Source organism: Streptopelia decaocto (assembly GCF_964273445.1).
Source record: "Streptopelia decaocto genome assembly, chromosome: 4".
Taxonomy (NCBI): Eukaryota; Metazoa; Chordata; class Aves; order Columbiformes; family Columbidae; genus Streptopelia; species Streptopelia decaocto.
The window spans coordinates 21,284,279-21,298,069 of NC_138658.1; the positions used below are offsets into that span (position 1 = coordinate 21,284,279).

Below are 13,791 nucleotides of genomic sequence, written 5' to 3' on the forward strand. Positions count from 1 at the left end.
ATTTGACTCTTCACGTGGTAGTGACATCAGATGTGACTTAAACTGTGAGAAACCATCGTTTGTAATTTGTTTAACGTAGCCAGCCCCAAACTCTCCACGTTATCACTCCTTCCCCCTTTCTATATTAAAGATTTGCCATGTGAGTAACTTGGGGAACATAAAAGAACTGCAGAAGTTGGACATACTTGATAATATACACCATCACAAGATTGAAGGGACAAGCTTTCTAGAGTAATGCACTTGATGAACGCAGAGCAGGGGGGAACAAAGCCAGGAATGAAGTATGCTTTACAATTACTGTTTCCACACAGAATTCCTTTGAGATCAATAGCGCAAGAATCCCATTCATTTTGATGGGATTCATTTATTTTCCAATGTTATAAAAAGTAACATCAGCACATAACACAGGCAACAGTAATAACTTCACTAGAGTATGCTGGCCATTGTAATTTGGATCAGTGTGAAAGCCGGTTTTTATTACAAAAGAAAGCAAGCCTGGGAAGTGGGTGGAAGGACATCAGTATTTAACGAGATATGTTACATAATGTCCACCACTGAAACTTTTGAAATAAGAAAAGCAAATATTCTGTAGATAAAGATATCAATGCAGTTATAAAGTTTCAATGTGTAATCAATGGACTCAGGAAAGAAAACCTTCTGGCAAAGCACCCACTGATCCAGCAAAGTACTGAGGCAACTTTAAGCATACAAGCCATCCCACCAAAAACAGAGTGGGAAGGTTTGAAGGTAAAAAGAGGCCCATGCTCAAGTATTTTTCAAGTTTATATAAGAGTCATCTGCTAATTGTCTTTACAAACAATAAGCCTTTCTGAATTTAAATAAAATCTCAGATAATTCCTTTAAATTTCTTGTGAATTTAAAAGCATCTCCTGCCTTAAGCTAGGACCTAGAGAGTGGAATCTTGAAAAAAAATTCCAGGGTTTATTTTTAGATTTACATTTGGCGGTTTGTGCTATGCCGTACTTCAGAAAACATGGAACTAAAAATCTTTCTGGCAAGCAATGAGCAGTGTCATCACAATTGATTTCTGTCCCACTCAAAATCAGGTCTAACTTTTAACATCTGTACATATTTTTCCCACTTTGTTTCTCTACAGCTTGCGGCTTTATGCTGTTCAGCTTGAATTTCTTGCAACTGCTTCTGATGTCCTGTGGTTCACTGATTGGGACAGACAAATCTAGTCCACCCTACTGCCTAATATGTGATCAACCATATCTGGCAGGTAGTTCTCTAACCTGTTTTTAAAACTCTCCAGTGGCAGAGATGCCACAATCTCTCCAGCCAAACTATATCAGAGGTTTAATTACTTCAACTTTTGGAAAGATTTTCCTAACGCCAGCTTAAACCCTACAGTAAGATAAACCTATTATTTTTTGTCCTAATTATGATGAATCACCAACAGATTATTTCTTTCCCCCAAAGCAAACTTATTAATGCATTAAAGGCTTATTAATGACTTTCCTTACTCTTCTCTATAGGCTTCACAACCTCACTCCCTTTCATCCATCCTCACTAGACATGTTTTCTAAACCTCCAGTCATTTCTGCTGCTCTCCTCTCAAGTCTTTCCAACTGTCCACACTCTTCATAAATTGTAGTGCCAAAACCTTGGACTTCAGTGAAACTGTGAAGAGCAGGACTGTTTCCTCCTCCTTTGGAGCTGTTTCTCTGTATACATCCCAGTACAATAATTGTCTTTTAAGCACCAGTATGAGGTTGTTCTGTTCCCAGAGAACTGTTACCTAGCTAGTTGTTCCCTAGTTTTGTATTTGTGCAATGGTTTGTTGAATAGTTGCACATTTTTTACACATCTCTTTTGACTGGGAACTGCTTTTAGTATACTGTTTTCCAACAATGTGATATCCATTTCATCTAGGCTAGAAAGGTACTGCATTGCACAATCAGAAATAATACTGAGAGTCAAGACCATATATGTGCTTATTAAGATTCAATTTAAAAATTCATAATAGTCGATAAACACCAATTTTGTACCGTCTCCCACCCTAGATGCACCAGTTGAACTTCTGCTCTGAGGTGGTACTGGAAACCATAACTCTTAGGTTTTAAGGGAAAGAAGAACTCCTCTGAGTCAGATGCTTGGAAAAAGAAGCAGCCAAAACTGCCCAGAAATGAAAACCAACAGGCCACAAGGTCTCCCCTGAGACTGGAGGCATACAAATGGACACCAACCGAGAAGAGGAGGAGCAGTAAACATTGGCAAGCAAAAATAAACATTCATTTAAACCATCAATATGCAATAAGAATAAATGCCAAACTCTAAAAGTCTAGATATCTATCTGCTGCTTCTTTCTTAGCCACAAGGCCTGTCAGAGGAGAAAATTAGATTGTTTTGACATAATTTGGTCTCGACAAATCTGTGTTGGCTGTTACAATTGGCATATACAATTTGAGATGTCAAAAGATTTACATCATTGAAAAGGTAAGGTCAATAATTGAAGTTCTGATGGGCCAAACAAGAGAGTGTCCTAATATATCACTCCAAGGAACTTGGTTCAGCACAGTAAGCAGTCAAAAAATGCAGCTATTACTTAGTCAACTTGATAGAAGAGAACTACTTCTACTCTAAATTTATGCACCCTGTATGGAAGAAAGCATGAACTAAATGTATATAGCACAATATAAATCCCAGGAGAAAAGAAATTTCTTTCCTTTTAACATTGCTCTCCTTGTGTAGTAAACTTGGTGACTGGTAGTACATTTTCATCCCAATATGCACACATACAAAATTACAGATACCTCTCACTCCCCCAGTGACTTTATAACACGTTGCTAGGTAACAGTGCACACAAGTCAGGTTTCAAGACCTTTAGTAAGTCACCATAAAATAACTGCATAGGCCTTTTGCATGAATAATGTACATTTGTATCCTTTTTCTGATGCCAATAGATCAGACACCAAAAACATGACCGTCTGCCAAACCGTAAACAGCTCCCCATCAACTGCTACATGAAAAACAACACATATAAATGTTCCATGTTTCTAAAACTTTCAGGCTTTCCCCCCCATCTCCTGCTTTCTGCTCCCATTCTTGCTACATGCAGCCATCACGAGTACTACCATCTACAGGTCAGGGCAGTTGGTGTGTGGAACCTCTTAGCACACAGCAATCCAAATTTAAGATAGACATCAGAACAACAACATATACAGGACAGCTGTCAGACAACATATAAAATAGATTTCATATAGAGTCCAAATTCGAAACTCAATTAAAAATATGTATAAGCAAAACAGACTCATCCTCACTCATTTTTTTGTTGGTCATAATAACAAAATATCCCACCAGTCTGTTTTTTTGGTTTGTTGTTGTTTGTTGGTTTTGTTTGGTTTTTGGTGGTGGGTTTTTTGTGTGGTTTGCTTGTTTGTTTTTAAGGGGAGGTTTCTGTGGCTTCTTCCAACCCACACAACAAACCATTTGTGCTAGCCCATTTCACCTCCTGCTTGTCCTCAGCTCTATTCCTTTTTCCTGGTTGGCTCCATGAAGCCTCAGGCTTCATTTCTTGCATTTATCCAGTCTCCTCAATTCCCCACGGAACTGCAATCCCAGAGGTATAAAGGTCTGGGCAGATGGAGGCATCAAGCATTTCCCAAAAAATGCCTGTAGTTTCACCAAGGCAATGGCATTAGGACAGAGCTAATTTCCTAGTTCAGCTGACAATAACATTGACTAAAATGCAACTTATATTCCATTTAAAGGAAAAAGGTGATCAATTATTCTCTATTGAAAAGGTTATCCTCTATCTGCAAAGTCTAAAACTTGCCATAGAGACTGCCATCTCCTTGTGAAACAGAAGTTTCTCCAGTGACATTTTTCCCAATTTCTTTTTCTTTTAAAGGTGAGTTTTGAAAACATTTAGTATACAGCATCCCCCTAGCACATCCACAATTCTGAACTGTTCAGTCAAATCAATATGAGCACACATAGAACAGATTCACTCCAAATACATCCTCTATTTCAGTCTCACATATGCGTATCATTCTTACAGTAATAACCTGCCAACGAAAGAAAACACAATAAACACATGCTTTGCATTAGATACCAATTAAAATCGGAAAATAAAAATTACGAGCTGCTCATGAATCTCTAGGACTACCTTTTTTAAGTGTTAATAATGCAGAAATACAGTAACATTCATACTTCACACATATTGACTGGTTAGACCTCATATGCTACTCTAAAAGGAGGGTGACCAATACTTTATTGGTCCTATTTAACAGAGTGGCTAAGGCAGAGAATTTAAGAGCTGAATTTTCTAACATGTTGGGCACTTGTGACCCTCAGTGATTTCAAACTAGAACTACAGGTATTCAGCATGCCTGAAAACCATACCACATGAGATTTGGCAAGGTAATGAAAGCCTGGGTAAAAGTTCTCACTCCCAACCCCAGCAATTAAACAGCGAAATCCTTCTCTTCTCTCTCCATTTCCCCTCTTCCCTCCATCATGCACCTCTCCTTATCAAAAGAAACAAGAAATTAAAAGTTAAGAAGTTGCAATGTTTTTCTCCCTGCATTTCCATGACTTAGGAAACCTGAGGCAAATTGCTTCTTAGCCCACAAAGGAGCAGCTGAAGCTGCCACTTGCTGCTCAATTACCTGACAGCTTCATAAGAAAATCTGATGCCATCTTGACAGAGATGTCCTGGCTGAATAGTGCTGATGCTGTATTGACCACAAAGTCAGAAGAGTCTTTCAGCTTTGTGTTGTTGGGGGCTCTGTCAACAGTGTTAAGAGCAAAAGGTGCAGCTGAGATGCCATTGTCATCTTTGGGCTCTTCTTTCACCAGTAAAGGTGGAATACCTCCACTAGGCTGCCCAGCCACATCGGGTGTTTTAGATACAGATGCTGATCCTGTAAGGTCAGGTCCACCTCCTTCCCTCTGTGGTCCCGGGCAGGAGTCACTATTTAACTGTGGTGACCCCTTCACCTCAGTTTCTGGTATTTCCTCCTTCACTTTGGATTCTGTCCTGAGGAAATGTTGGTGGCAACGCATATGGAGTTTCAGGCTGAAGTGGCGGGAGGAGGTAAAAGGGCATAGCTGGCATTGAAAGGTCTCGCCCCTGTCTTGGTGCTGATGAACCTGGTTCAGGAGGTGAAAGATAAAAGCATGTATTAAGCAAACCAGTTTACTAGCATTATAGAAATCTCAAGTCTACACTTCTCATATCATTAAAAAAAAAAAGGAAAATTTAACTAAGGAGTGAACTCTTCATTCCGAGCACTTGAAAGAGGTCAGGCACTAAGAACAGTAGGATTCGTTCACACAGAAGTCAAAGAACATAAATATCAGACTCAACTGAAAAAAAACCCCAAACATTTCCATGCTGCAGAAACAGATGTTCCTGAAGTCTGCTTTGGATCAAACAGTCCTTGCAACCAGAAGGATTCCCGATGACCTGTCAGTGAATAAAAAGACTTCCAAGCTACAACTAGTAGCTTTCTTGATTAAAAACCAACCAAAGCAAGCCCTATCTATTACATGATCTGCTAAGCATAATCATTCTGTGCAAACTCATAAATAACAATTGTTCAGAGCAACCCAGCAAAACATCAGCCTGCATAGCAACGTCCATCAGCAATTCATGTATCATTAGAGTGAAAAAACAGCACCTGGCAATACCAAGATGCTATTGAAACAGTTTGCTGCAAATTAATTCTACTAGAAAATAAACAGCTCTGTTACGAGAAAATACAAACATGAGAGATGGTGTTTGTCATTTATTCTATTTTATTGGTCATTAACGACCACAGTTTGTCTGTCTTCATATTTTTACTGCAGGCTTTTTCTCATAGAGACTGCATGCTCCAGTATGACTACAATGCCTAGTATCCTCAGGCCCAATCCTGATTACCTTTTAAAGAGAACTCCATCCATCCACATGTAATGGTTTACATATTGTTTGAATAGACAGACTCATTAATATAAACTACATACATACAATCATACAATTTATTGTTTAACACAGTACTCATGAAAGGGAAAGAATAATTGAGTCCAGCATAATAGTGGCAGGTATACTGAAAAGTTTTTTTCCCTATAGCTTCATAAATGAATTCTAAACCATGACCACAGCACTCTGAACTACTCCCTGCAGAAAGACTGGCAAACACATACATTTGTTCCGTACTAACTGATGAACATGGGATCGGGATAAACTGGCACCAAACTGAGCTCCATGCATTCATTTTCACTTATGACTTGAGCTGGTTGGAAACATTTTAGTGAGACAGATTATTGTTGGAAAATGGCAATTTGTTCAATGCAAAATATTTCACCTGAAACACAGGGAGGTTTGATGGCAAACGAGGAGCGATTCCCCTAGCTTACTGAGTGGCACACCTACCTCCTGCTCCCTGGGTTTGGCTATTATATATATATTATATAGCAGCCAGTTGTGCCAGGGACCCAAGGTTCACTTCTACAGCCTAGGAGTCCAAAAGCTCCAGCTCTAATCAAAGCTCGGCTCTATACCAGGGAGTCTGAAAGACCCAGCTCTAGCTACGGCTTTCAGCACTTACCAGTTTCCTGCAGAGCTAGTTCTAGATCCCAAGAGTCCTGGTACAGATGCTGCAGAGCTCTGGGGTAACAACACAGTTCTGGTGCAAACACAGCTCTGTCAAACTCAGGCTGGTGTTTCTCATGGTTGTAGATTTGGCCTGATTAATTTTCTATACAGCAAGAGGAATTCAGTCACAAGCTCATATCCAGCATTCCTAGTTCTACGTAGACAGGACTCAAATTCAGGTCTGCATAAATGTGAACCTGGGAGATGTCCCTCTTTTAGTCCTTTTGCATTTGGTGAAGACACTTTTCATTAGGGCTGTATAACTTTTCTTTCAGTAATTCTTCGAGGGATTCGGAGATTAGGTACTAAACAAACATATAGCAAGAGAGAATTTCTCTTGACCAGGCACTTTACAGAATGACCTTCTCAGTATTGTATAAACATAACATTTACAGACAAAGTAATTCTGGAATCTTAAAATTGCACCTGACAACAACGACTACAAAAAAATTAGAAACTCATGCTAACCTAAGACAGTTTTAAAGCAATAAACTTGCAGAAGAATAGCAGCACAATAGATTCTAAATATTAACAGGTTACAAGAGAAATGCCAACCAGCTTGCCTGTCTACACTACTGGAAACAGGATGGCCTGTGAGCTCTTCGTGAAGAGCGCTGGGATGTACCAACAGTAGCAAGAACTCTCACCATGGCAACTTTATCTCTTACACCCACTGAGATTCTGTGCGCTTGGGTTTCTCTCCAGGATCCCCTTCAATCAACATTTCCCTGCCTACATATTTAACCACTTCTTCTAGAGGTCCCTTATCTCAGCCATCAATACAATGTCTTAGAAAGGCTGTCACTGCGACAGTCAGGTGGTGCAGTCTGTGTGGGAGCCCACCTTCTCTTCCCATGAGTATGGCATGCCACCCCTGCAATATCTTTCGAGAATGGATGAGAATAGGGAGGACTGATTAATCCAATTTGGATTTTTCTCCTGCCCAAAGGCAACGGAGCATCTTCTCATAAAACAAACTATGTTTCTATCTGGCAGCTAAAGAATGGCAGAATTCAAACCCAAATATTTAGAGTTTTGAAAGGAAGAATTTTAGATCTACAAAAAACCCCACATGAAACAACATCAAGCCCAATATTTAGCCCCCAATGTTCTGGGTCCAGTCCAAACATAAGATTTTAAATTCTGTTTAATTCTCAAAAACAAATAACCATATTTATTTAAAAATTTGAACACTGTTAGAAGCAGAAGCTGAGCATTAAAATCCCTTTAAAGGAAAAAATATCCCTTATTTTCTCATTTGACAGCAGCTAAAAGAGCAAAGAATTGCCATTCTGAGTTATTCAGAGGGAAAAGACATGGAAGCAACTACTTGCTGCAGAATAAGAAACAAGAAACCCTGTAGAGCTACACAGAGAGCCACAGGGGAGATCCAGGTCACACAGAGTTACAGTCCAAAAAGCTGCCTGCTCCCTCCTGGAGACAGGGAACGGCTCTTACTCTGTGCTAACGCTCCCTAAACCATCAGATGTCCTCTTCAGACCCAACCAGGCTGTTGCTGCGCCAACCACAGGCAGGAGGAGACAAGAGGGCAGCTGACAGGTTTGCTCCAAAGTCCCCGAGCTCGGCTGCTGCCAGATTTGGATCTCTCTGAATTACGCTGCAACCACAGTACACAACCTGCTCACAAAGAATGGTTCTTTCAGAATCCCATAGAACTACTGCTTGACTTATGTCAGAAATATTTAAGGACTTCTACTTTACGAGTTTATTTCATTTAACTGTGGATATTCTCCCTGACTGTGCAAAGTACTTGTATCATCTTTATTTTAACCCCCCCAGTCTTCCCAGTTGCAGATGACATTTTGTGGTTCTACATCTTTTCCAGTGTGTGCTTGCTATCATGTATGGAATAATTTTCAATAGGAGTATAAACTCCTTACAAACTTTAGGCCTAGCCTGAGGACTTTGGTACAAATTATCTTTTTTTTTTTTTTCTTTCCCATTTGTTTCTTTTAGTTTCTCTTGCTACCTTCTCATTCTCACATTACAAGAAACAAAAAAAAAAGAGGCCACTCAATTTATCTTCTCTATCACATGGATTATTTTGATTACACCTCTTTTATACCTGGCAGTCTCATTCTTTTCAGCTTCTTACTTCAAAAGGAGTTCTTGCCGTCCCACTAATCACTTTCATTGCCAGCTTTCAAAATCCCTCCTATTTCTGATACATCTTTTTGATGCACAGTGACCAGAAGTGAATATTGTAAGTGGCAGCATACCATATGTTAACAACAGCATTGTAATATTTTTAGTGTTATTTCCATTTTATTCTACAGACATTCAAATAGCTAATGTACTTTTTAACCACTGCTGCACATGCCAAGAAAAGGTTTTTACTGAACTATTTATGACGACACCCAGATATTTTCCCTCAGTAGTTATAGTTCACTATATCAGACAGCCAGGTGCATGATTAGACTCATTTCCAAGGTGCAGTACTTTGTATTTGTCAACAATAAACAAGGGGGTAAATGAAGTTATCTGTCAGCCAGCCTCTTTTTATTCCCTTTCAAGCTTTGCCTTTTCTAATCTTGATTCACGCATAGAAGAGGTTGTATCGCCTACAATTCTCTTACCCACGCTCATCATTTTGTGCAGATCACAATTGCTAAAATATGCACAATTGCACTCTTTGTAACGGAACACCCCTCTGTTATAGCCTTTTGTCATGCTTAAAATTGTTAATTCCTTCCTACCCTTTGTTTTACTGTCTCTTGGTGAATTTCTAATTTGCCATAGTACATCACATTGCTTAATTTATTTGGCAGCTTCTCAGTGAGAAGCTTTGCCAAAGGCTTTTTTAAAGACCAAATAAATTTCAACTGATTGTGAAGTCCATGATTTTCCTGACATGCTCAAAACATCTTAGTAGAAGAACACACAATTTTCTTTTACAGAAACCACGTGTCCCTGTCATATCACATCATTCATATAATTGTATTTTTTTCCGTTACATTTTTTGTTGACATACTAACATTTCTTCTATCATGAACAGTTTCTTTAATAATGTTTTAATACTTCAAAGCAACATCCCTGTTGATTTACCAGCCAGTTTGGAAGTACAACTGGTCCATATAAATGTATCACAGTTAGAAATACACATGATCCCACCTAAGAGGGTACAATGGGGAGTAGGGGTGAGGGAAACTGACATAGGCACATCCTGCAATTTTGTAGTACTGGTGAGGTAGACCTTTTACCCTTTCTATAAGTTGGATTAGTACTTCACACAGACTTTCCTCTTCTAGTTATGAGGCACAGGATGAGAAGGACTGGTATTCAACTTTCTTTTGAGAGACTCAGGATATTTTTGGTTATTATTTTGTAAACATGCAGAGTAAAAGGAAATGTTTCTTTTGAGAACCTACATCCCTAAACAAACTCAGAACATAAGGGGGTTGGGGTGCTGAATCCATTCATTGTTCTATTTGCTTCTGCCTACTCAGTCTTTACTTACTTTCTGGGACCTGATTATCGCTTTTGCTTTGCCTACTATAAGTTTTATTTTTCTCACCAACTTTCAAGTGGAGTAACATTTTAATGAGCGGCATCTTTTTAAGCAGCTACTACAACCAACAACAACTATGACCCAGTCATTTAGCCATACCTGCTTAATCACTCATTTTTCTGGGTTTTGTTGGTTGGGGAGTTTTGTGTGTGTGTGTGTGTGTGTGTGTGTGTGTGTGTGTGTTTGGTTTTCTTTGTTGTTTGGTTGTTTTTTTAAAAAAACATCCTTTAGTAAAATGCCTTTTTCTGTGACTGCATTTGAATACACTTGAGAGGTCTCTATTTTGCATCTATCATGTGCCCTCTGCCTTTTCATTTCATGCTCTTTTCTGATAAGTTCCCTCATTTTTAAAAATATTGCACTTGCAAAAGTTTAGTGCTATGGCACTAGATTTGATATGATGCTTCCCCTCAGGACACATACATTATTTATATAGTATTTTCTTTTTGCAACTATTTCCTCGCTTTGCTTGAAAGTAAACAAAAAAAGCTTCTCTGCAGGGCTGGACTGGACTAGGTGTTCCAAGAAAAATTTCTTCTTCTCCTTTTTTTTTAAGATTTAAGATTTCAATGTATTTCCTGTCTCATACATGAAAAGTGACAAGATTAAAAGACAGATATTTGAAGTCACTTGTGGTATGTATCTGAGACTCAAGGCACAGATTTCACTTGTTGAAAAGCTGTGCAAGTTTGCATTCCCTCTCCTCGGCTGAGGTGAGGTAATGGAACCATATGTGCCTCCCAGGGCTCTTTAAGGTTAGCTTAAACCAAACTAAACAAAAAACCCTCCCATAAAACACAACCAGCCTCCTTCTCCCAATAAGCTGAAGATGGTGTAAAATAACCTGTCCTGTACTTCAACAAAATGTACTAGGAATGCTTATTCAGTTTTCTGACCTTACCGAAGGAAGAAAGAGGGAAAAGCAAATCACTGAGGGGCAGTGAGCACCTGGCTACATTCTTCACGGCCCTTCCTTATTCCTGCTATCATGTAATGAATAGCTTCTCCCTAATCAGAAGGCTGATTATAACTCTCTTCATATTACATAGGAATATTCATCTGAGCTCTCACTACATGGTCCCTCTGCATGAGGAACAGAAGCATGAAGATCCCATGGTTGAGCATCACATGACCTGCCTGCCACTGCATCTCTTTTCTGTTAAGCGTAACCTTCCCTCATTTTCTGCCATCCATCACGCCTCAGCACGTGTCCACAATGCCAAACTTCTTTTTCACTGCTAGAAGACCTGGCTTACTCATTTCTGCCTTATGTCTATATAGCAGCACAAGGAACATTTATAGATATTATTTTTGGCCATATGCTCCTCTTCCTCATTCCCCCTTCCCAGCGCTCAGCCTAATATCCTGTTGCTTTCTTGGAACATATTTGTATGATCTCACAGCCTATCCATCCACCAATTGCTTAGGAAGATACGTGCATGATCCAAAGATCATTGGCCAAAATCTGACTGATGCTTGTGGCATTGCTCTGAGGTAAATTTAATCTCTACTTCCCTACCAGGAAAAACAGAAAAGCCTGAAAACATCTTGCTGAATTACACCACCTCTTTCTGTTGCTTTCTGCAAGATACTCTTTCTTCTCAAGAAGAAAACAACATATTCCAACTGAATATATGTTCAGATAAGCAGAGAAAAAGACTCAAGCACAGCCCTTTCTGCCTGCTTGGACAAGACACCTCTCTCGGTTACCCATTAATTTAGTCCAGTTTCATTTTCAGTGTCCTCAGCACCCCTGGAAACCACACCACGATACCAGAGTCAAGTCCTAAGATGCTATTCCTGGGAATAAGGGCAAAAACTTATGGTTATGCATATCCTACAATTTGTCTCCAAAACAGACTAATAAAATTCAGTATTGTGTCTCTTTTAGGATTGCCTATTACTAAGGTGCCTATTACTGTGGAATCTAAATACCATATAACAATTAAAGATAATGCTGTGTGCCTTAAAAGGCAGTCTCTTCAGCCTCTCTTGTTCATTCTGTGCCTGTGTGGAAACTTTCCTTCTGCTTCCCTTCTTGCTTTTCACTTCCTTGCCTCCAGTTGTGTGTTGGTCCTGGCGGAGTGCCCTTACTGGAGGAACGTTTCATCAACACCGTAGGTAGCACACATAGATCTGAATATGGTCAGGGCTGAAATCAATCCAGCTCTCTATTAGGACATTCTATAGCAGGGGACAAGACACCAAAAATGTTGGCAATGTTGTATTCTGGGCTAATCAGTCTTACATGTTATAATTACCATAAAATTACACAGTATTTATATTATATAGTTACTATTTGTTAACCTAAAGATACACATAATAAGGAAGGCCTGTATGGACACGCACACAAACCATTCGTGGAAATTAAACCTCTAAATGACCAGTTTCAATGGAAAATGCCTACAAGAACCTGGAGAAAAAGAAGGTGCTTCAGCTCAGGGTTATGCTGCCTAGGGGGAAAAAAAAGACAACACTAATAGATTTTGAGGACTGCAGCTGGAGAAAACACCTCAACAGATTTTGCCTGTCATCCTAATCAATAAAACATAAAACCTGAAAACCAAAAAGCGGCATAAAGGAAAAAAGCTTGGCTTGTGATAGCATCCTAGAATAAAAAATTGTTTATAATTAACAACAAACATGAGCTTAATACCCTAATTTTGAGCAGATTTTTGATTTTGAAAAATGTATCTTCACCTATACCCGCAATTGATTCATGGGGAGAGAGATTCAGGTGGAGAGCTCAAGGCAGCTCTACCTTGGTGGTTGCCTGCCAGGAAGGAGATAAGGCCAGGTACCTCCCAAAGGATCCTAGGACAATGAAGAGAACTGAAACATCCGTCCACCATAACCAGAATGCTGCATCTTAAGTAGCTGCCAGCTGTGCTGTACCATTTCTGATGCATATTCATTCCATTTTAAAATCTGTTGGCTTATATATGTGTCAGTTACTATAAACTCATTTATGGACAAATTTAAAAGCAGCAATTTTTTATAATGAGAAAAGAAATCTGATATTTTTTATTTTTAATCTTGTGATCAATCTATACTTTCACCAAAGGGAACTCAAATTATGTCTGACACTGTTGAACATGACTAACATGCCCCTACCTTATTCACCTGCCTCAATTTTCATGTGGTAGAAACTATTTTTACAAATGGCCTACTCAGCTGAGAAAAGTGTATGAAACCCACTGAAATTAAGCTAAAATATTATCTTTCAGATTCTTGTACTTGTGATTCTTTACATCTATCCATAAGACTACAACAAGGACAGACGACCAAACACAGGCCATCTAGTTTTACAGGACAATTGCCTTCTCTTAAACAGGAAGCAGTTTTACCAGCAAAGACTGTTGAGTCCATCATGACTTGCACGATTGGTCTGCGTTGACTGAAGAGACTTCAGATCTTATCTCCGTAGTGCTGCTAAAGGAGGCTGTAATCTCTTTCCTTGTGTCAAGCAGCTCTGGGCCTGACTCTGACCTCAATGACATCTAACTGAGCATTATTTAGTAATAATTACTATATTACCAAATAATTAATGGTATATATTACATGGCTGTACAAGGGATCTTTTAAGATGACATGGGCTCATCTAAAAAAGGGGTTTGTGTTAGGTGGGTAGCAGAAAATAGCAGAGGGCGTCAGATTG

The 13,791-nt window shown here is 39.2% G+C and overlaps 1 protein-coding gene across 3 annotated transcripts in view; it reads right to left on the minus strand.

Moving 5' to 3' along the window:
* Positions 1-13,791, minus strand: part of ZNF827 (zinc finger protein 827) — a 107,223-nt gene that overhangs the window by 60,384 nt on the left and 33,048 nt on the right. For all 3 annotated transcript variants that reach the window (XM_082052160.1, XM_082052162.1, XM_082052161.1), the window contains exon 4: positions 4,635-5,118. In XM_082052160.1, coding sequence (XP_081908286.1) covers positions 4,635-5,118 — 484 coding nt within the window. The remainder of the gene's footprint in view (positions 1-4,634; positions 5,119-13,791) is intronic.